Source organism: Panthera onca, chromosome B4 (assembly GCF_046562875.1).
Source record: "Panthera onca isolate mPanOnc1 chromosome B4, mPanOnc1 haplotype 2, whole genome shotgun sequence".
NCBI classification, from domain to species: domain Eukaryota; kingdom Metazoa; phylum Chordata; class Mammalia; order Carnivora; family Felidae; genus Panthera; species Panthera onca.
Window position 1 is genome coordinate 5,110,547 of NC_138345.1, and position 20,661 is coordinate 5,131,207.

A 20,661-nucleotide genomic window follows, 5' to 3' on the forward strand; every position below is an offset into this window, starting at 1 on the left:
GTTCTGCAGCAGCCAAGTATTATTTGTTCAGAGTCTCGTGTTTTCCTTCGACAGCATTCTGGACGTTCACCGAAGCACGTAGAGTGTGTTTAAGTCATAAATGCCTGGAAGAGGGCAATACATACATAAATACAGGAGTTTGGAGACAAGTGGTGTCTTTCTAGTTGCAGTGATCAAGGAAGCGTTGGGTATGGGGCCAGGTTTTGAAGGGTGGGGAATTGTTCTGCCGTGTGCGGAGGCAGGGAGGTGGAGGGAATGCTTGAGAAGGGAAGCTACTACTGATGGCCGGCCGCGTGGGGCCGTGGTTTTAAATTAATGTTAGGGAGTCTCCGAGGCAAGGGGAGAAGCCCCCCCGCCCTCCCTCCATCTTTTGTGTAGTTTACACGTTTTCATTAGATTTGATTTGGAAGGAAGGGTAGATTTGCTTAAAAGTTTTCCACTGGTCTTGGGGAATAAAAGGAATCAAGGCTGTGAGGGATGTTGAAAGTGCACGCATCACCTTTTCCTTCACGTGCTGCTCTTCCATGTCTGTGGCCAGGGTGTGGCCCAGTGAAAGTGTGCGGGGCAAGAGTCATGTGTCAGAGGCATAGAGACTCGCTTGGCAGCAGGAGGGAGAGACCCAGGGGGTGAAGCAGGAAGCTCGGGTTGCTGAGCTGAGTGGAGCTGGTAGCCGTGGTGGGAAAAATAGTACAGAGCCCATGGTGGGAGAATTTCCTAGGTGTGGATTTGGGGGTAAGGAATAAAGAAAAATAGGTAGCCTGAAGGTTCGAGATGGAAAAATGCAATTCTGAAAGCTTGAAGTCAAGTCAGCGATGGTTGGGTTGTTCAGATTCTTCCATCCAGTCCTAGTGGGCTTACCATGGGGAATCGGCCCATCCCCTTTCCAGGTCGGGTGTCGGGGGTGACCGGTTGGGTTTGGCAAGGCCGGGACTCGGTGGTGATAGAAACATGCTAACGTACTTCAGGGAGGGGTTGTTGACTCCTTTTGTTTTGTCGTTTTCCCGCAGAGTTTTAGATTTGGTGTAGAAATAGCTTATGTGGGAGCTACTATCTTGGATGTCTGCAAGCGAGTAAGGAAAAAGACTTTGGTCGGAGGAAACCATCAGAGTAAGGCTTCGGTTACTCTCTGTTTATTTGCTACAAAAATTAGTTTTCCTGTTTATTTGGATTTGCCACAGTTTGTACTCTCTCCCAAAAGGTGGCATTAGAGGTGACACAAAGGGGCAGGTGGCCCTGTTGTCCCGGACCAATGCCAATGTGTTTGATGAGGCTGTGCGGGTGACCGAAGGAGAAGTGCCTGCCAGGATACATTTGATTGGGGTAAGAGTAAATTTCTGTTGACTGCTTCATGCTCAGAAACAGACATAGCCGATGAAAACCGTCAACTTAATTAGGATTATTATGCAAGTTTGGGGCACTGCCTGCACCGGGACCAAAGTCTTTGCCCCTGGCTGTTCTGATTATGTGAGCCGGACGTTCCTATAAACACTCAGTGATGACTGAGGACCTTTCCTTCCACTTCTTGAAAAATTAAGGCCCTTCTCATCTTGGCTGTGCAAATGAGGCCGCCAGCTGGCTACCTGCGAGTGTGTGTGTTTTGTTCATTAGCCTGAGAACGAGTGGGCTGCCAACACAGCTGGGGAGCGCTGGCGGGCTCCAGTGTAGACAGTGTGAACACCTGGGTTCTAGCTCTGGTTCTGTCACTAACTTTGCGTGGCTTCTGGCAAGTCACGATTTCTGTGTGCCTCGTTCTCTCCATCTCTGAGACAAAAACAATGCCTTTCCTTTACCTGTTTCATGGGGAAGTTAGGATTAAGTGACACGTGTGCGACATTTTTAACTCTTGGAGGCAAAGTTAGCTGACTAAAAGACATTCGCTCCTTTTATGAAAAAGTGTTTTTGAGGGCCTACTATGTGTAGGTCCTCACTAAATGGAGTCAGTGAATCGTAATCAAAAGATGTTCAGTTTTCTTTTTTATTGATAAAGATTATATAACCAAGTTACAGAAGTTTTAGAAGTTAAAGGGGGAAAAAATCACCCTTAATCTCAGTGTTTCAGATACTACTTTTCAGTTTGCTATATATGTCTTTGTCTTTATAGACATGCATTTCTACATATTGCAATTATAGTGTACATAAAAATGTGCATTTTTTTTACTCTGCACGTAAGCTCCTTTTCTATCATGTTGCTACGTGAGTACAGTATCTCATCTAGTGGTTTAGTGTAATTCACGCATTTTTGTTATTGTAAGAAAATAGCACTTCTGGAGTGTTGCCCATGCTGGGCATGGTAGACCGTAAGCGACTCTTGTCCCTCTGTCGCGCCCCCAAGCTGTCTGAAGCGTGTGTCAGCACCTTTGACTACATCTGCCTTCCAACTATAACACGTACTGTCTTATTTTGGTCTCTGTTTTATGTTAATGGCTTATGTGTCCCTTCCCAAAATGATGGCACATCCTTAGAGTGTGGCGCCTTGGTTGTGGCTCTCTTCTCTGCTGGGGTACCCCGGCAGTGCTGAGCTTGTGCTGCTAGGTAGAATGGGGTACACTACAATATGATCAGCCCCTCTCCTTCAGGAGCTAACCTTTTACAACATGCAACAGGTTGGGCCTGCAGACATTCTCTAGTGTAGCTCTTTCCTCCAAAGAGAGGGGGTAAATGTTCATACTCCACACTTTGTATTCAGGCGTTATTGTATCTTTCATTACAGCCATGTTCCTGTCCCTAGAAGATAGATAATTTATTTTTTTATTTTTAATTTTTTTTAATGTATGTTTGAGAGAAAGAGAGAGAGTGAGCGAGCACGCATGAGCAGGGAAGGGGCAGAGAGAGAGGGAGACACAGAATCCAAAGCAGGCCCCAACGCGGAGCTTGAACTCACAAACCAGGAGATCATGACCTGAGCTAAAGTCAGATGCTTAACTGACTGAGCCACCGAGGCACCCCTGGAAGGTAGACAATTTAAATTGCCCCTTTTTGACAAGAAAGCAACGTGCAGCAGGTTCTTGCCCCCTCTTTTTTTTTTAAACATCGGAAGAGTTAGAGGTGGCAGCCGGAACTTAGCATTTGGTAATCCTGAGTGTTCAGGCTGCGTGACAACCCATTGCTTCTGTACTTGATGAAGGTTCCCGCGTTCTGTCTGTGTGCTTTGGGGTGCAACTTGGGATCCGTTCCCAAGAAAACCTCTCACCCCCAAATCCCATTTCTATGTTTGCTTTACTTTGTTTTGTTAAAACAATGACAGTAACAAACTCGCATGGAGAACAACAAAAAAACCAAAAATCCCACCACAAAACTTTTTCAGGGGATTAAATCATTTGGATTGGACAGAATCATTGATATTTGGATCCTTCTTCAGCCAGAGGAAGAACGGAAGAAACGTGAGTACCCTCCTGGCAGTGGTGTAGTGGACCAAAGTGCTCTAGTGACAAGGGATGGGAGAAGGCTGGGCGTGTTCTGAGTCAGCACTCTTGTTTTCCCTGGAGAAGGATGGAGCAGGCGTGGCTCTGTTCCCACCCAGAGCCGGATGCCTGAGGCCTCCTGTTGCCAGAGGTGCAGAGAGCTCTTTCCAGACCCTTCTCTCAGGAGTCTGAATTTCTGCCTAATGTTGGTCCCCCAGGCCGTCTTCCCTCACCATCTTTCTGTGTGCCTGGCACCTTTACCCGCCGAGACCTCTGCATGGGCCCCCACGATCCTTTCTAACACTCTGGAGCGCATTTCTTTCCCGTCCTGCGCTTTTTCACATCCCTGTGAGGTAGGTAAGGATGCCAAGGGTAGGGCTCTTGAGCCTCGGTTTGGAGACAGAGAGGCTAGAGCACAGGTCCTTTTTGACTTGCCCCGGGTCACACAGCAGGTTAGTGATGCAGTCGGGACTAGAACCCGGATCTCGCAGCTTCGAGACGTTTGCTTACGATGCCGCAGTCTAGTGCGGCCCCGTCGTGTTAACCCGAGTGCGTGTTCTCCTCAGAGAACCTCGTTATTAAAGACAAGTTTATTAGAAGATGGGTGCACAAGGAGGGCTTCAGTGGCTTCAAGAGGTATGTGACCGCGGCTGAGGATAAGGAGCTGGAGGCCAAGATTGCAGTCGTTGAGAAGTATAACATCAGGATTCCAGAACTGGTGGAGAGGATAGAGAAGTGTCACATAGAAGACCTGGACTTCGCAGGTAAGGAGGGCACGGCCTCTTCTCGTCCTGGCGGGACGAGGGTCGGGCGCTCGACTTCCTGCATGCAATCCCGTGTGGCCACGAGGGTGTTGTGCTCCCAGCCCCTCCTGGGAGGAAGGGAGCAGAGGGGCTGTTCGCTGGGGGCCCTGCGCTTGGGTCGTGTCTGCACTCGGCCCCGTGTGTGAGCCTGGGCTGGCCGCCCAGCGCTCCCGTGGGCCTCTGGCCCTTCGCCGGCAGACCGGGGGTGCGCAGGTCCCCGTGGGCCCGGGGGTGTGATTCCGATGGACTGGCTCGCCTTTAGTGAATTTGCTACATCCCCTCATTTTATTTCTCTCTCTTTTTTTTTCCCCCTGACTGTTGTTTCCTCTTTCCCTGCCGAGCAACATACGGGTGAGGGAACGTTGGTTTTAGGAGTAAAGCAGCGAGAGCACGCTTTTCCTTTCCTGTCCCGGTCCTTCCCCTGTCAGGCCCCCATCTAATCGTACGCTCTCTGTTTGTTCCAGAGTACATTTTGGGCACTGTACACAAAGCCAAAGGCTTGGAGTTTGACACTGTGCACGTTTTGGACGATTTTGTGAAAGTGCCTTGCGCCAGGCACAACCTTGCACAGCTGCCCCACTTCAGAGTCGGTGAGGAGCCTGTGCGTGGGGGGGGTGGGGAGGGGGGGCTGGGCACCTCCTCTGGATGGCCTGCTTTCTGTTGTCTGGTATGGGCTCTGGGCAGGATCCTTCTAGAAGAAAAACAGCTCCAGTTCTGTGGTTTTTTATTGTTGTACTGTGTTTTTCGAAACGCCTATCTTTGGCCCACCCCCCAGGGCTGCTGGCGGGATGGCTGTGCCCACGGCCGGCCTGTTCTGCCCATACCAGCTCTCAGCTCTGGGATTTTCACCACCGCATACCCGACGCCCAGCCTCATTTAAGCTTTAACATACACAGGTGACCTGCTCACCCAAGTGTTGTTTTTTAAAATTAAATCCCCTTTTTCTTAAAGAGGCCAGGAAATCCTAAAAGGTGAAAAAGTAAGCAATTTGTGTTGTCTTTTGATATAAATTTATACTCAAGGCTATTTGTTATGCTTTGAGCATCAGTGCAGTTATTATGGTTTTGAATCGTAGAATTAAACCATGTGAAGTTTTTCTGCAAACAAACGCTTCATTAACTGTGAACTCTGAATCTGGGGCATAGGGTACATCGGTGGGGTGCAAATAGAAATACTAGAAACTCCTTATCTCCCATGAATATATTCGTTAGGTTATAGAAAGACGTGGTGTTGAAGATAAATTAGAGCAGAGGGAGGCAAGGAAGGGCCCTTGAGAGATAAGAGTGGCTCGATACTGGGGAAGAAGAGTTTACTTAATATGCTACTGTTTTGTTTTGTTTTTTTTTTTTCCCTTGCTGGTCATTGAACCCGTATGTGTGTTTTTGGTTTTTCTATAACAGCTTTATCGAGTTGTAATTCACATACTATACAGTCTACCCATTTAAGGCACACAGTGTAACAGCCTAACACGTACTGACACCTCAGCCGCTCGGTACCGAGCTCCCAGCATCGTGTTGGCTGTTGTGAATGTGAGGGGAGTGGCTTCAGGCAGGCGGGAAAGCCTCGTAATGTGTGATTCTTCCCTGCTCGTCGGGTGCCAGCCCAAGACGTTTCCAGCTTGGACTGAGTAAGGGAGGGGGACGGTGTCAGGAAAAGGAAAGAATGTGGGCTTTGGAGATAAGTAGCATTGGGTTCGGCTCCTGGGCACTTGCTTATTAGCCTTGGCCTGTGTGTCAAAGTGACTCGAACTCTGTGAGCCTCAGTTTCCCCCATCAGTGCCACCTGGCTGTCATGAAGGGAACTGGGAGAGTGGATGAAAAAACATGCACCGGGCACAGCACGGGTGTTGAGTAACTAGTGAGCAGGATCCTGGGATGTACCAGCAGCCGCACAAATTAAAACTTGGCGTTTCGTGCCACAAGTCTTTTAGGTCTTTGTTTGTTTTTGGAGGTGGTATTTGTAGGAAAATTTTGTGTATACGGCCAGCCGGTCTTGAGTGGTTTTTCTTAGTGGGGGAGCATGGAGGGGTGGTAAACATTTAGATGAAGACGTACGTTGTCGTAAGCAGGCTTTTGAGTTGATCCACTTCTTCCCTTTACTTTCTTCAGAGTCGTTTTCTGAGGATGAATGGAATTTACTGTATGTCGCGGTAACTCGTGCCAAGAAGCGTCTCATCATGACCAAGTCCTTGGAGAACATCTTGACTTTAGCTGGGGTAAGAGGAACCAGTAGCATAAGTTAACTTCGTGACATTCACAGTTTATGCGTTTGAACGAGGGGTCAGTCTGTGGCCTGTGAAGGCCTTTGGTTCAGGCTCCTGAGCGGGAAGAGAAGGGCTCCTCTCGCTCCAGCGCACAGGGGCTGGTGGCTCTTGGGAAAACACCAGCAAGAGTGTTTTCTGTGTCTGCACTTCCTTCCTCCCCTTCCCTGGCCGGCTTGGAAGGAATATGTCCTCAGCAGGGGAGCATGAATATTCAGGCACCTCCCCCGTCCCAGGGAGGGGTGGGGCTGAGATGCCAGAAAAGGTCGGTGCTCAGTCTTCACCCCTTACAGACCAACCTGCTCCCCACCTTCTTGATTTCTGACTCTTTGCTGCCTTTCACAGGTCGGAACATAAACCATTTCATCTTTTCAACCCTGTTGGAAACTACACCAGAAATTTGAGCTCTAAGTCACTGCTTTGAGTAGTAGTCCATCTTTCCCTGAACCAAAGATACTTAATTTTTACGCTTAAGTTTCAGGTGTCAGCTTATAAATACTCTTTCCTTCTTCGCGCTCTCCAGAACAGAAAGGATTTTATAGAGCAGGATGAGTTAGTCCAAGCGCCGTATTTCATGCTCTCTCAGGGTGGTGAGAATATTTGGAGCTGTAGAATCTAAGCACTGCCACCAACGGCTTTGAACCTCGGGGCGGGCAGAGGTGTGGAGGGGTAGTCAGTTTTCAGTAAATGGCGGTCAAAGTCCTTGCGTTGTTAAGTGGTGGAAACACAGAACCCTGATGTTCAGAGATGCCCATTTCGAGGCACCGGGGGTGGGGTGGTGGGCGAGGGGATCGCTGCCCTCCCAGAGCCCGATTTCTAGGTGAAGAGACAGATGGTAAACAAGACAACACATAGGATTTCTCTTCACATACTTGAGGGAGATGGTCTGAGCCTTCCAGCTTGAAACTTTGCAGATCCATACTCTGACCCATGAAGACAGCTAAAGCTTCTTGCATAAGACTGATCACTTTGCATTTTCATAGTACTTTTGTCTTTCAAGCCTCCTTGTCCTTTTTCCTTGGAGCCCCTCGGGCCCATTTGGCCCTAAGAATGCATCTGGAATTTGAAGTCAGCTGCGTGTTCCCCACGTGGCGTTGCCTCACCCGGGTCTCACCGTGTGTGACCCGCTCACGTGTCGGAGCTCAGAGCAAGAGCCCTTTTTTTGATGGCATCCTGATTGGTTTCTAGAGATGACCTGGAGCAGACCTTTGCACACTTTTTCTGTGAAGGGCCAGACAGTAAATAGTTCAGGCTTTGAGGCCATAGGATCTCTGTTTAATCTGCTCCACTCTGCTGTCAGAGCACAAGAGCAGCCACAGGCAGTTCAGTAGTGAATGATGTGGCCGTGTCCCAATAAAACTTTATTTACAGCAGGCACCGGGCTGGATTTGGCCCCATGGTTGACAGATAAGTGTGGCTTTTCTTGATGTCTCAACCAGTACCCGGGGAGGAAGTAGAAACGCATTGGATGCTGAACAACACTGGGGTTAAGGGCACCGAGCACCCCCCCCACCCCTCCCATACCCTACACCATTGAAAATCTGTGTATAGCTTTAGACTCCCCCAAAACTTTTTTTTTTAGTGTTTATTTTTGAGAGAGAGAGAGAGAGAGAGAGAGACAGAGCATGAGTTGGGGGGTGGGGTGCAGAGAGAGAGGGAGACACAGAATCTGAAGCAGGCTCCAAGCTCTGAGCTGTCAGCACAGAGCCCAATGTGGGGCTTGAACTCCCAAACCGTGAGGTCATGACCTGAACTGAAGTTGGACACTTAACCGACTGAGCCACCCAGGCGCCCCCCCAATACATGATTTTCTTAAGATAAAGTAAGTTAAATGAAAATTGTAAGGAAGGGAAAATAACATTTACAGCACAATACTATATAAAATGCATGTATAAGTAGACCCATGCATTTCAGAGTTGCTCAGGGGTTAACTGTAATAATTTTTATGTACAAATAATCTCTACCTGTTACATGAGTTTTTGTGTAAATTTTGATCGTAAGTATTTTTTTTAGAACCTATGGTGTAGTTTTCTCCTAGAAATAGCTGCACTGGTGGTTGGATTTAGAACAAAAGCAAATTGTCACATTGGTAACTTTTAGTGGAAGTGTTATAGAGCGGTGATATTTCACATGTATTAAATGGGATTTTTTTTAACTTATGAAAATTCTGAGATATTCAAAAGTCAAGAAAATAATAAATTGAGTTACCATATTCAAATCATACATACACATATTTGGAGTATGCACCTCTAAAATTACCATATACAAATCATATGTATATGTATTTAGAGTATGTCTCTAAAAATGGATTTTTTTTCATAATTACAGTGCTATTGGCATAACCTGTAAAATTTATAGCAATTCCATGTGGCCTCTGCCACCCAGTCCATAATCATACTTTTGTGATTGTCTCAAAAATGCCTTTTTTGAGTTGGTTTGTTCAAATCAGAGTCCACATTAAGCTTTGGTTGTGAGGTCTCTTAAGTTTCATAATTCAGAACAATCTAAGACCCCTCCTTTCTTTAATGCTTCTGTCTCTGAGCCACTTGTCCTACAGAATGTTCCACATGCTAGATTTGCTTTCTTGTGGGCTCGTGTGGATCTTGGTTCATAACAGTATTTATTGGTTATTTACGCCATTCTACTGTATATAAAAGTTGTAAAACGACACTAGTATTATTAACAGAATACTGAGTGGAATTTAAGATTTTCTAAGAGCTCTCTTTCTCCAAATCCCACTAAAGATGTGCTGTTACCATGTTCTGAGGGCCCTTGAAGGAAGTCCATTTTCCCCTGTGGTCAGATCCAGCAATTTGGTTACAATTAGGTAACCTCTGTTTGCTTACTGTCTCTACAAGGATCGCTTTGCTTCTTTTTGATTTGTTTTTTTTTTTTTGAATACGTGAAACACTTACGTCTCCGAAGGCAAACTTTGTAAAAAGTGTTAAAAGTCTCATTCTGTCTTTGTCCCGTCAGAATCTCTCCTTCCATCATTATAGCTATGATTTATTATTATTACTTTTAAAATTTGTTTTAAAGTTTATTCTGAGAGAGACCGAGCACGAGCAGGGGAGGGGCAGGGAGAGAGGGGGAGAGAGAGAATCCCAAGCAGCCTCTACACAGTCAGCGTAGAGCCCAGCTTGGACCTTGAACCCAAGAGCCAGACACTCAACCAACCAAGCCACTCAGGCACCCCATCGCTGTTTTTTAAAATTCATTTTTGATTCATCCTGTGGTGTTTCTTTTTGCAAGTATCGGCAAATATGTATAAATGTTTCTATTCTCTTTTTTTCTTGAAAGGTAACATCCTCTATCTAATGTTCTGAACTTTGCTTTGTCACTGAGAAATGTGCGCGGAGATCACTCATTCTTATTAGTTCATGAAACTCTCTCCCAACCCTTGAGACAGCTGAGTAGTAGTCCCTGGGTCAGTGTGTCATGACTGATACGGTCCCTGACTAATGGCTACCGAGTTCCTTCCAGTCTTTTGCTTTGAATATTAATACCACAAGGCATAATCCTAGGCACAAGTCATTTTCTGTTTTACCAGTGCGTCTTGGGGAATACGTTCTAGAATCTCAGTTTCTATGTAAAGGGTAAACGGACGTGAGATTTTTGTAGAGCCTGCCAAATTCTTCACAGTGGCTGTAGCCCTTACAGTCCACCAGTTACGAACAAGAGTCAGAAGGCTTTTTAAAGCTAACTGGAAGCTTATCTGTTGGTTATGGCATACATTTTATGGAGAACGTGAGTTTTCCCCCATGAGGAGAAGGATACGGAGTCTAGAGAAATACTTCCGTCTTTACTGAGACTGGGCTGGAAGACATCTGTTGCTCGCAGAACTGCTCTGAGGAAACGCCCGAAATACGGCCCGTCTGTGTGAACAGATATTGGAGTTTGAGGGCCCTTGCGTGAGAGGAAATGCTTCTGCTTTTTGTCACAACTTAGGACTTTGTTTGGGGACATCCTCTCTGGAAGTGGCTACATCCCCCCTCTGCTCAGAGAGGAAGGCTGTGGGGAAGCAGGGCGATAGTTATAGACTAAGAGAGCACGTGAACAGTGGAGTCCTGCCTGCGGAGGCTTTAGAACAGAAGTGAGCCGCTGTTTCCTGCTACCTGGGCTGGGAGGCCATTGTGGTCCTTCGAACCCTCCTTTTCCTCTGCCCCCCTTGGAAAATCTAGCTGATCAGCAGAAGCCTTTTTTGTTGCTTTGTTTCTTTAACTCTTGAGGAAGTGAAGGGAGTCATCGCCTCATTGAATGAGGCGTCGTGCAGCTGGGCCGGCCGCTCAGGGACCACTGTCGGCCCCCCGGCCCCGCAGTGCTTACTCCAAGCCGCACAGGCACGTGCTCAGAACGGTGCGTGGCACGGAGTTGGTGCTCAGTGCTCGTCCGCTGGGTGGAAGCAGCGTCCTTCCTGCTGTGAGGCCGGGCCTGAGTCCACGGCCCCAGGTCAGACCGCCTCCGTGCACATCCCAGCTCTCCCGCCCGGGCACTAGGTGGGCGCGTCACGCACGCTCTGTGCTTCTGTTTCCTAATCTGTAAACCTGGCCCCGCAGCAATCACGGCGCCTCGGAGGAGAGGTTAGAGGAGCGCCACGCGGCCCGAGGGGGGCTGTATTGGAGGGGGGGCACGGGGGCCCTCAGAGACGCGGAGCTCCAGGAGGGAGGCGTCGAGGGGAGAGCCAGCGTTAGAGGAGAGGCACGGTGGTCGGGGCAGGGACGCACTCGCTCCGTCAGCGGTACTCGGCGTGCTTTTTACACGACTGAAGTGCTGCCGTCGTCATGTGCTTGTCGTGTAGCTCTGTATCGCCACTTCCTAGGAGGGACCTCTGACTGCTGCCGGAAGACCACCGGCCCTGGGCCCCACATCTGCTGTGGTCAACTCTCTGATCTTCTGCGTAAGTGACCTCATTTCTCAACTCCCATGCCTCACCTGTGCAGTGAGGACGGTGACAGGACCGCCCTTGGGAAATCCTTGGCGAGGGATATATGTTCGGCCCTTTGTAAGCCGAGGACCTGACTGCCGGCCAGGGGCCAGTGCATCTAGAACCCAAACAGCCTGGCATCGCTTAAGGGAGGGATGTGTAGGCAGTGGTGTCCCGTGCCTTTGGGTTCCTGAAGGCCGGGGGTTCAGAGGAAGCCGTGGGGTTGGATTTTGCTTTTCCTCCTTGGGATAGTTCTCAACAGCTGGCCGTAGTCCTGTTGTCGGCCCTTGACACGGTTTGGTGTAAGCCCTTGGCAGCTCCTCCGGTGGCCGTGCTTCCCAGCAGCCCCTGGTCTTCATGCCTGTGGCAGCCTTGGAGACCCAAGATGTCACTGAAGAGGGGAGTCAGCTTTTTGTTTTTTAAAGTAGGCTCCGTTCCCAGCGTGGGGCTTGAACACAGAGCCCTGAGGTCGAGAGTTGGATGCTTTACTGACTGAACCAGACAGGTGCCCCAGGTGGTTTGATTCACTTGTTCACTTTGATGACAGACTAGATGTATGGAGCTCCTGTTAATGTGCAGAGGGGTAGGGGTAACAAAGTGAGTAATGCGCTCCACGGTCTCGTGGAATTTATGGTCTCAGAGGGAAGCTTTTAGGCAGTTTTAGATCCACCAGCAAGATCTGGGGAGTTGAGGAGTCGGCCTCATGTACGTGTGCCATGGAATCCCGGTTCGGGCCAGATGGACACTTGTCTCTATCCCGCTATAGCACTGTGCCTCTCGGTGCGCCCGTGACTGTTTTCAAACTAATCATCTATGTGGAAAGATTTCTTTGTCTTGTTTGGGATTTTAAAAGTTGGTTTTATTTTTTTAGCTTTTAGCAATTGCTGGACCTTGAAATGACTCTTTTGCCCAGTGGGGTCCCTCTGCATCTTAAAGATCCTATTTATGTTTTTTTGTGTGTTTGTTTTGAGGAGGGCACTTGTTGGGATGACCACTGTTGTATGTAAGTGATGAATCATGGGAATCTACTCCTGAAGCCAAGAGCACACTACGTACACTGTATGTTAACTAACTTGACAATAAATTGTATTAAAAAAAGTGATCCTATTTATGGATTGGAAATGGAATTTCTCCCTAAGGGGTATGCTCAGTGCCCAATAGGACTTAATCCTGTTAGAATTTGATAAACTGATTCTAAAATTCATATGGAAGAGTGATAGCCCCAAAATAGCCAACTTAGGAAGAACTGGTGTGGGGACTTGTGGATGGATATTCTAAGTATAAAAATGTAAGCAGTCTGGTGTTGGTGCCAGAAGAGAGAGATCAGTGGGAGTCCCCAGAAAGTCATGTGGATGTGTGGGAACATCATATGTAATAGCTAGGGATTACGGGCGCACCTGGGTGACTGCATCGGTTGAATGTCCCAACTCTTGATTTCCGTATCAGGTCATGATCTCATTGTTCGTGGAGTTGAGCCCCATCTCTGGCTCTGTGCAGACAGCATGGGCCTGCTTGGGTTCTCTCTCTCTCTCAAAAATAAGTAAACTTAAAAAAAAATGGTAAGGGGCCATTTGGTGGCTCAGTTGGTTAAGCATCTGACTTTGGCTCAAGTTGTGATCTCGTGGTCCGTGAGTTCAAGCCCTTGAAGCCTGCTTTGGATTCATGTCTCTCTCTCTCTCTCTCTCTCTCTCTCTCTCTCTCTCTCTCTCTGCCCCTTCCCTGCTTACTCTTTGTCTCTCTCAAAAATAAGTAAACATTAAAAAAAACTTAAAAAAACAAACAGGGATTGCAGATGGATAGGGAAAGAATGTTCTAGTCAGCCAGCAGTGTTGGGGCAGTTGGCTTTCCATATGGAAAGAGTCAAGTTAAATTCTTTATGTCCTCATAATAAATTCCAACTGGATTAAAGATCTAAATGTAAGAAAAAAATTTTAGTAAAGGAAAAAATATACTTCTATCTGTCTGATTAAAAAAAAAAAAGAAAAATTTTAGAAATGTTAGAAAAATATCTTAGGTGAGGAGGGTTTTCTTAATAAGCTTGACATAGAAATAGGAAGTCAAAAAATAGGTATTTATGATTACATCAAAAGGTAAAACTTCAGTGTGATAAAATAATAGCCAACATTTCACGAACCTTTAAAAAACATCCTTTGAGATGCTCATTCTGCCATTTTCCAGATACGGAAATGGAGGCACAGAGTGGTTAAGTAGTTTGCTCAGAGACACACAGGTAGCGAGTGGAGGGGCTGGGCTGTAAGCCTGGGCAGCGTGATCCCGGCCGGTGCCCTTCACTGTGCGAGCCGCTGCTTCACATAAAAGACTGCCACAGGATGGCGGGGGGGACGCTTTTGTCCGTTTGGCGATGCCGAGTGAGCTGCTGTTCTAAGAGCCTGGCTGGGAGCCACTTGGGTCTCTGGCCTCCTGGAGCTTATGCAACAGCAGGAAGTAGGGCTGACAGAGGTCATGAACAACTACAGGTTTGTCAGAAACTGGCAGCCGAGTAGTCATATAGGCACAAGATATAAACGAGAAGTTCACAGAAAGGGAACCCCGGTGGCCGTGAACAGATTTAAAAAAAAAAAGCAATCTCTGCCATGGTCCAGGAAACACAAACAAAAATAATCAGACTGGTAAGGGAGAAAACGTTTGACCTTTCAAGGTATTGGCTAGAATGATGGGATGTGGGCACTCCCAGTGCCCCCTGCCGCTCAGCAGTGTCTTGAGAGAGCACGTGCTGGGGACCTCCCGTCTCCTCCCAATAGATAATAGATGCTAGACATGGACCAAACCCAAGTTCGTCTGCTGGATGTGGGGAGAGGGTTTTTTCCAGAGGCAGCCATACGGGGTGATGGGAGAGCAAGCCTCAGGCCACCTGCTGGAAGGAGGTGAGAGGGAAGGAAGTCCCAGAATTGAAAGGCAAATGAGAAAAGGGTGGGGGTGGGGTTAGAGGTCACTGCTGTTTTAGTAGTCCCGTTAACCCTTCTGTTCTGGGTTTCAATCCCCACTGTCTTTTGATCATTCTTCGCTCTTGAGGGAATTGGGAAGATGACCCGTCTTCTTACTTCCTGCTGAAATGGGGCAAAGATCCCGGTTAGAGGAATGGAAACCTGCTCTTGTGTAGGCGTATTCTTTAGTTCCATGTTGAAACCCAACATCCTACATTAGCAAGAGTTTTGTTCCTTGATTATTTGTTCTTGTACCATATTTGGTCTTATTTCATCTGAGCCTTATGGGAGCCTTGTAGCTGGGTAGCTTCAGACCAGTCCTCCTGAGGTGGGTTCGGGTCTGTCAGAGGCCGGCTGCTGTTGCAAGTGGGTTTCTTTTGGATGTTGTCCTTGCTGACAGCGGGTAGGTGGGGCCTGTGGATTCGGTAAGAGAGTGATGAGTCCCGTAGTTTCGCAATTTAAGACTACTTTGCTTGTAAAATAAGTCCACATTTGAGAAACTTGGCCTAATTGTTTACGTATCTTTTTTTAAATCTGCTTTGCTGGAACTTTTCATAAGGAATTTCAGATTGAACTTTCAACAGCCTTTTGAGGCTCAAAAGACAAGCCAAATACTTGCCATCAGACTTTGCCTGGAACACCTACAGATTTGGGTGAATTCCTCTCTTTGAGGTCTCCAAAATATCTTGAGCTTCCTGCACCTGCCAGGAACCCTGTAAGCAAGCTATCAGACTGAGTTTTCTAAGGGGTTTCAGTGGCTCCATGAAGTCACCCTCAATTCCTTAAAGCTGTCTGGGCATATCTGAGTCTATGCATGTGTCCCTTAAATGTGACATTCCGGTCAAAGCTTTAGTAATATAACCAGTGTTTCTAATTGTGTTCTGTCATAAGATCAGTTTTTTACTGAACTCATGTAAATAAATACATTGCCATGAAAATAAGAATAGTCACTGAGGAAAAAAAAATAGTCACTGAGAGTTTCTGAACACTGGAGGGATCAGGTTGGGAGAAAAATATAAATGTTTCATATTTGTTTACAAAGGAATATTTTACCAAATTTCTGTAAGTCACACCCTTAAATCTGGAAGAGCAAACAGAGAACCAGCAATGTTCCAAACAAGAATCTGTCTGGATGCAGTTTTCCTGTTAGTTCAAAGTCTCCGTCAGAAACAAAGGACTCTCAGCTGTAGGAAGGCTGCCCTCAGCCCTCAGCCGCCAGCAGGGATTGCCCTGACTGAAGACAGCCGCCTTGCCAATGGCATGCCCTCTACCCCAGTGGTCACAACCAATGACCTTAGTTTAGGATATTCTGAAGGGTAATCCAAGTTCTAGAACTCCTCAGAGAATCAGCTATGAGGTTTGTTATTGTACCACTGCTCAACTTCTGTGTGATCTTGCACTCTTAGGCTCTCTTCTCTTTCCCAGGTGTTGATCACTCCCTAGTAGACTTTTTTTAAGATTTTAAATGTTTATATATTTATTTTGAGAGACAGAGTGAGTGCAGGCAAGGAGGGGCAGAGAGAGAGAAGAGAGCAAATCCCAAGCAGCTCTATGCTGTTAGCACAGAGCCCAGTGGGCAGGGCTCGAACCCAGGAACCGTGAGATCATGACCTGAGCCGAAAGCAAGAGTCAGACGCTTACCCGACTGAGCGTCCCCAGACTTTTTACATACTAGTTCTCCACAGTCTTAGTCCTGACCATTTACAAAGTTCCTTTCCAGATTCCTTTCTCACGGACCTTCTGCAGCTTTACAGAATTGTTTCCCCTATTATTTCCAGTAAACCAGCAACTTTAAATTAGCTTTAATTCCGAATAATTCCCCAAAGATCATGTGAACTTTGGGACACCTGGGTGGCTCAGTCGGTTAAGTGACCGACTTCGGCTCAGGTTATGATCTCACAGTTTGTGATATCGAGCTCCACGTCAGGCTCTGTGCTGACAGCTTGGAGCCTGGAGCCTGCTTCGGACTCTGTGTCTCCCTCTCTGTCTCTGCCCCTCTCATGCTCTGTCTCTGTGTCAGAAAGAAACATTATAAAAAAAAATTTTTTTTTGAAAACACTTGGGTTAGTTTCTGTCTCTCTGAGTTTTAGAATGCCTCATTTTTACAAATGCCTTTAAACAAACTAAGTAGTGCTCTTTTACAAATTAATTTTAGCAATACCATGCAGAGGTAGAGAAAGTAGCTCACATTTACAACATACATGGACACACATATAAATACACGAACAAGATGCAAACATCTTAAAGGCCCAACTTCCAGATATCTCCCTTTTACAAACCTAATTGCAAGATGGTATTATATAATTTATGGATTTGTTAATTGGTCGTTTTTCTCCAGAGTCTAATGAATATTGTGGCCAAGCAGTGTTGCAAAAAATGCCCAGTTTTGGAGAAGGCAGCCCAAAGGGCTGCGGGTGGGGGAATCAAACGGTTACGTCCCATTTTCCAAGTAGAACATAGCAGGTCTCATTCAAAGATACCAAAGCTATAGCAACACACAAATGAAATGAAGCCCAGAATGGCTTGGTGAGTGTTGGTTCTTCCTCCCAGAAGTCAGGGCTTCATGAATGGAACAAAATAGCTTCCTAGTTTCTGGTTCTTCCTGAAAGTCTGAGTTCCACTGACTGAACCAAATTGCTTCCTCACCCGCCTTTTTTCTTAAGAAAGGGAGGCCGAGAGAACCCAGCCTCCCTATTCAGAGACAGCTGAAGGGGAGGAAGAAATCTAAGAGCCAGACCAAATGGGAGGAAGAAATGAGCTCATGTGCCATCTGATACGAAGTACTCGCCAAGAGATGTCTGTCGAAATCGAACCCCTAAACTGTTGCCTTGCCACGAGATGTAAATTAAGCACGAGAGGTTGGCTGCACCCAGTCAGGACGGGGCCCCGGGGAGGGACCCTTGGGCAGAGAGCCCAGGCAGCTGCCTGGACCCATCTCTGGCCTCCGCTACTGGCTGGGGGCCAACGAACCACCAGCAAAGAGTTCCCAGCTGGCTCGCCAGATCTGAAGCCGAACCCAAGTTCATCTGCCCAGTGTGCAGCAGAGACTGGGAGGGACATGAAGCCAGCCGCAAGGAAGGGATGTATTCGAGGGGCAAACCTCAAACCCGCCTGCCGGAAGGAGGAGAGTCTAGGACTACAAGGGCAGGTGAAAATGAAAAGGCCTGGGTAAAAAGTCACAGCTGCGCTTACCAGGCCCGTTAACCCACTGGCTGCTGGTTCAGACATAAACTCTGTGCTGTTTGTACGATGCTGGGAAGCCCTCCCCCTTTGTCTCCTGGGAGTTCTCCGCACAACGATGTGACATCACCACAGATGGAATGCAGAAGCAGTTGTCTTCCATTAAGCCAGACGTTAAAGAGATTTGCAAATGCGTAAAACAATGCTACTCTCCTAAGCTTTTTTTTTCTTTTCTGAAAATACAGTTGTTTTTCATAAAAACATGTTACCAGGAGATAGGTTTGTTATTTTTAGGAAGAATAAGCATTATAAAGTTTCTTAGTCTAAATTTACAACGTTGTGAATCTTAAGGGATATAACTCACATCAACAAATCTTTGGAGCCCTTAATGTTTACTAGTGTCATGGGGTCCCAAGACCAAAGTGAGAGCCACTGTTTGGAGCGGTGCTTTCCAGAGTGCAGCTGGCAGTCCGTTCATGATTTAGGAGACTAACTTTGTGGGCTATGATAAGCTTTTAAAAAAGGGTGAGGTGGAATAAAATCCAGAAGAGAAAGACTACATTGCACATAAGGTTGAATACAGTTTCGTGGAACTATTATTTCAGTCTTTTATGTACGCGTGTATGTGTGTACAGAAGTGTAATGCTAAGTGGGTTTCTTGGTGTGGATCGTGGGGAGAGTGCTTGTAAAAAGAAACTTGCACGTATGGGTGGGAAGGCACGTCCAAGTGTATTCATTCCTGCATCTCAGGCAATAATTTGAAAAAAACCTGAGTATCCATACAGACAGAATGGCTACATAAGATGTGGAAGAACGATTTGATTAAATCCTGTGTGGCACTTGAAAGAAATGGATTAGGAGAGAAGCAAACTCAAAGTATTAAATACCTTTAAGGTAACATGTAATGTTCTTGGACGCATATATAAACTCAAAGCCATTTTAGAATGGATCGAAAAGGATGCACGGCCCATTCACGAAGCTGGTTGTCTCTGGGGAGTGGACTAGAGATGACAGGCAAAGGGGATTTCAGCAAAATCTATCGTTTTATTTTGAAAGGCTTTCCTGGTTTGGTTGCCCCTCAGTTACTGGTGGGAACATGAGTGTTTGTTATCTTCTTTTCTGTAGCAGGCAGACAGATCCTGCAAGAGAGAAAACCAAGTAAATCAAAATCCTGGATATAGATTTTGCAAAAATTCGATCAGTAGCCCATTGTAATCCAGAAAATATGGGATCCTAATTACTTGGGCAGCAGATACTTGTGGTCTCGCTAGTATGCCACAACTGTGTTAAATTCCTCCGGGGACACAGCAGACCAGACATTGGTCCCTGTTCTTGGGGCATTTCGTGTAGGAGGGGATTCGTGCTTGATTTGGGTGTTGGCAGTGTGCCAGGCTCTGACCACTTAGTATATGTTAGTATTCCTCCTTCATGACAGCCGAGTGACGCAGGTGCTCTGTTACCTGCATTTTATACGGGGAGAAACTGAGGCTTACAGAGCTTCAGTATTCGCTCACTAGCACGGCCAAAAGCTTGGGAAGATGGAATGTCCCAAGTCGATGTGGGCACATCTTTTAAGGTCCTCTGTTTCAGCTTACCTGGGTTGAAAAGCGAATATACAAATAATGTTTAATGATTCCGGGACAGGTCAGCAGGACGTAAAATCCAGAAACAGTCCTGCAGTGTCATTATAGCCAAGAGTTTTACATGTTTGCCCATTAAACTTTTTTTTTTTTTTTTTTTTTTTTTTAGCCTGGTCATTTTAACAAGAATCTGAACTTGTTTCAGTGCTTCAGCTGAACTGCATCAGTGCTCTGCCTTGGAGACAGCCTTGCAGGCGGGGGAAAGGCAGAAAAACTGAGGGAAATCGGGGCGGGCAGTGCATGTCTCATGCAAGGACTCGGGTGTGTCTAAAGAGTGTTTCCAGTTGTGTAGCTATTGGAGTTTGCAGGTAGAGTCGGGGAGAGGCATTGCCCTTACTCCGTCTCACTCTTTCTTTCTCAGGAGTACTTCTTGCAAGCAGAACTGACGAGTAACGTGTTGAAGACCGGGGTGGTTCGCTGCTGTGTGGGGCAGTGCAACAACGCCATCCCCGTGGACACTGTGCTCACCATGAAGAAGCTCCCCATCACCTACGTATGTGCTCTTGGCAGCAGGTTTAGCCTTCCATAGAATCTCATTCGGTCATTTGCAGCTTATTACACGAGAGCTGTGTGCCGATCTGGGTTGAGATAAAAGAAGAGTCTGTATAATCCTTGTTAGGCGCTTTTCATAAGGCACAGGCGATGTCGGGTCTATGGCTGTGGCAGAGGTGGAATAATCGGGAGTCAGGCTGTGTGGCAGAGTCCGGGAGCTTGGGTTGTGGCCACTTAGAGGACAGCTGTTTGCCTGGAGGGCCCGGTTCAGCTTTCCTCGGCCCTTCATCCCTTGCCTTGATCGTTTCTGGTTTCTGCTCTGCGGGAATCGAGAGAGTGGAGTCTAGTCTAGATAGTCATGCTCCGGGATAGGTTGTTACCTCAGAGGCTTGCACGGGTCTGGAAACATCAGAATGATAATGCACAGTTTCTTGGTGGAAAGCCCCTGTCCTTCGATCGGCCGCCTCACCTCTTTTTTTACCCCTCTCTCTGCAGAGCAACAGGAAGGAGAACAAGGGCGGCTACCTCTGCCACTCATGTGCAGAGCAGCGCATTGGGCCGCTGGCCTTCTTGACGGCCTCCCCCGAGCAGGTGCACTCCATGGAACGCACCATCGAGAACATAGTGCTGCCCAGACACGAAGCCCTGCTCTTCCTCGTCTTCTGAAAGCCACGGGGAGCTTTCTCCACGGTACAGAATGCCTTGTGTGGATTCCAGTTACTTGAAGAAAGCCAGTGTGGGGTGGGGTTCTCACTCACCTGAGACTCTGAATTCGCTCACAGAGCATTTTTTGAGGAATACAAAGCCAACGAGAGTTGGACCTGCCATTTCTCCATTCCTTGTAGGTAGCCCGTTTCCACCGCCCCTCCTCTGTGCGCATCAGGCTGGGGACGTGGGGGTGTTCTTTTGATAAAAAAAAAAACAAAACATTTTATGTATTTAAACTTTTATTACAAGATTTCAATTAAACAGGCATTGTAGCACTGGCATACCACTGTGTGACACTTGGCCTCAGC

General features: G+C 47.1%; 1 protein-coding gene across 7 annotated transcripts in view; it reads left to right on the plus strand.

The window, feature by feature from the left end:
* FBH1 (F-box DNA helicase 1) overlaps positions 1 to 20,661 on the plus strand; it is a 48,919-nt gene that overhangs the window by 27,362 nt on the left and 896 nt on the right. For 5 of the 7 annotated variants that reach the window (XM_060659353.3, XM_078450486.2, XM_060659357.3 and 2 more), the window contains 8 exons: positions 1,008 to 1,107; positions 1,199 to 1,320; positions 3,305 to 3,380; positions 3,968 to 4,165; positions 4,669 to 4,794; positions 6,313 to 6,419; positions 19,515 to 19,646; positions 20,141 to 20,634. In XM_060659353.3, coding sequence (XP_060515336.2) covers positions 1,008 to 1,107; positions 1,199 to 1,320; positions 3,305 to 3,380; positions 3,968 to 4,165; positions 4,669 to 4,794; positions 6,313 to 6,419; positions 19,515 to 19,646; positions 20,141 to 20,311 — 1,032 coding nt within the window. In that variant the 3' untranslated portion in view covers positions 20,312 to 20,634. Of the gene's footprint in view, positions 1 to 1,007; positions 1,108 to 1,198; positions 1,321 to 3,304; positions 3,381 to 3,967; positions 4,166 to 4,668; positions 4,795 to 6,312; positions 6,420 to 19,514; positions 19,647 to 20,140; positions 20,635 to 20,661 lie in introns of those variants that run through there. The other 2 variants (XM_078450483.2, XM_078450484.2) reach the window with 2 other exon arrangements.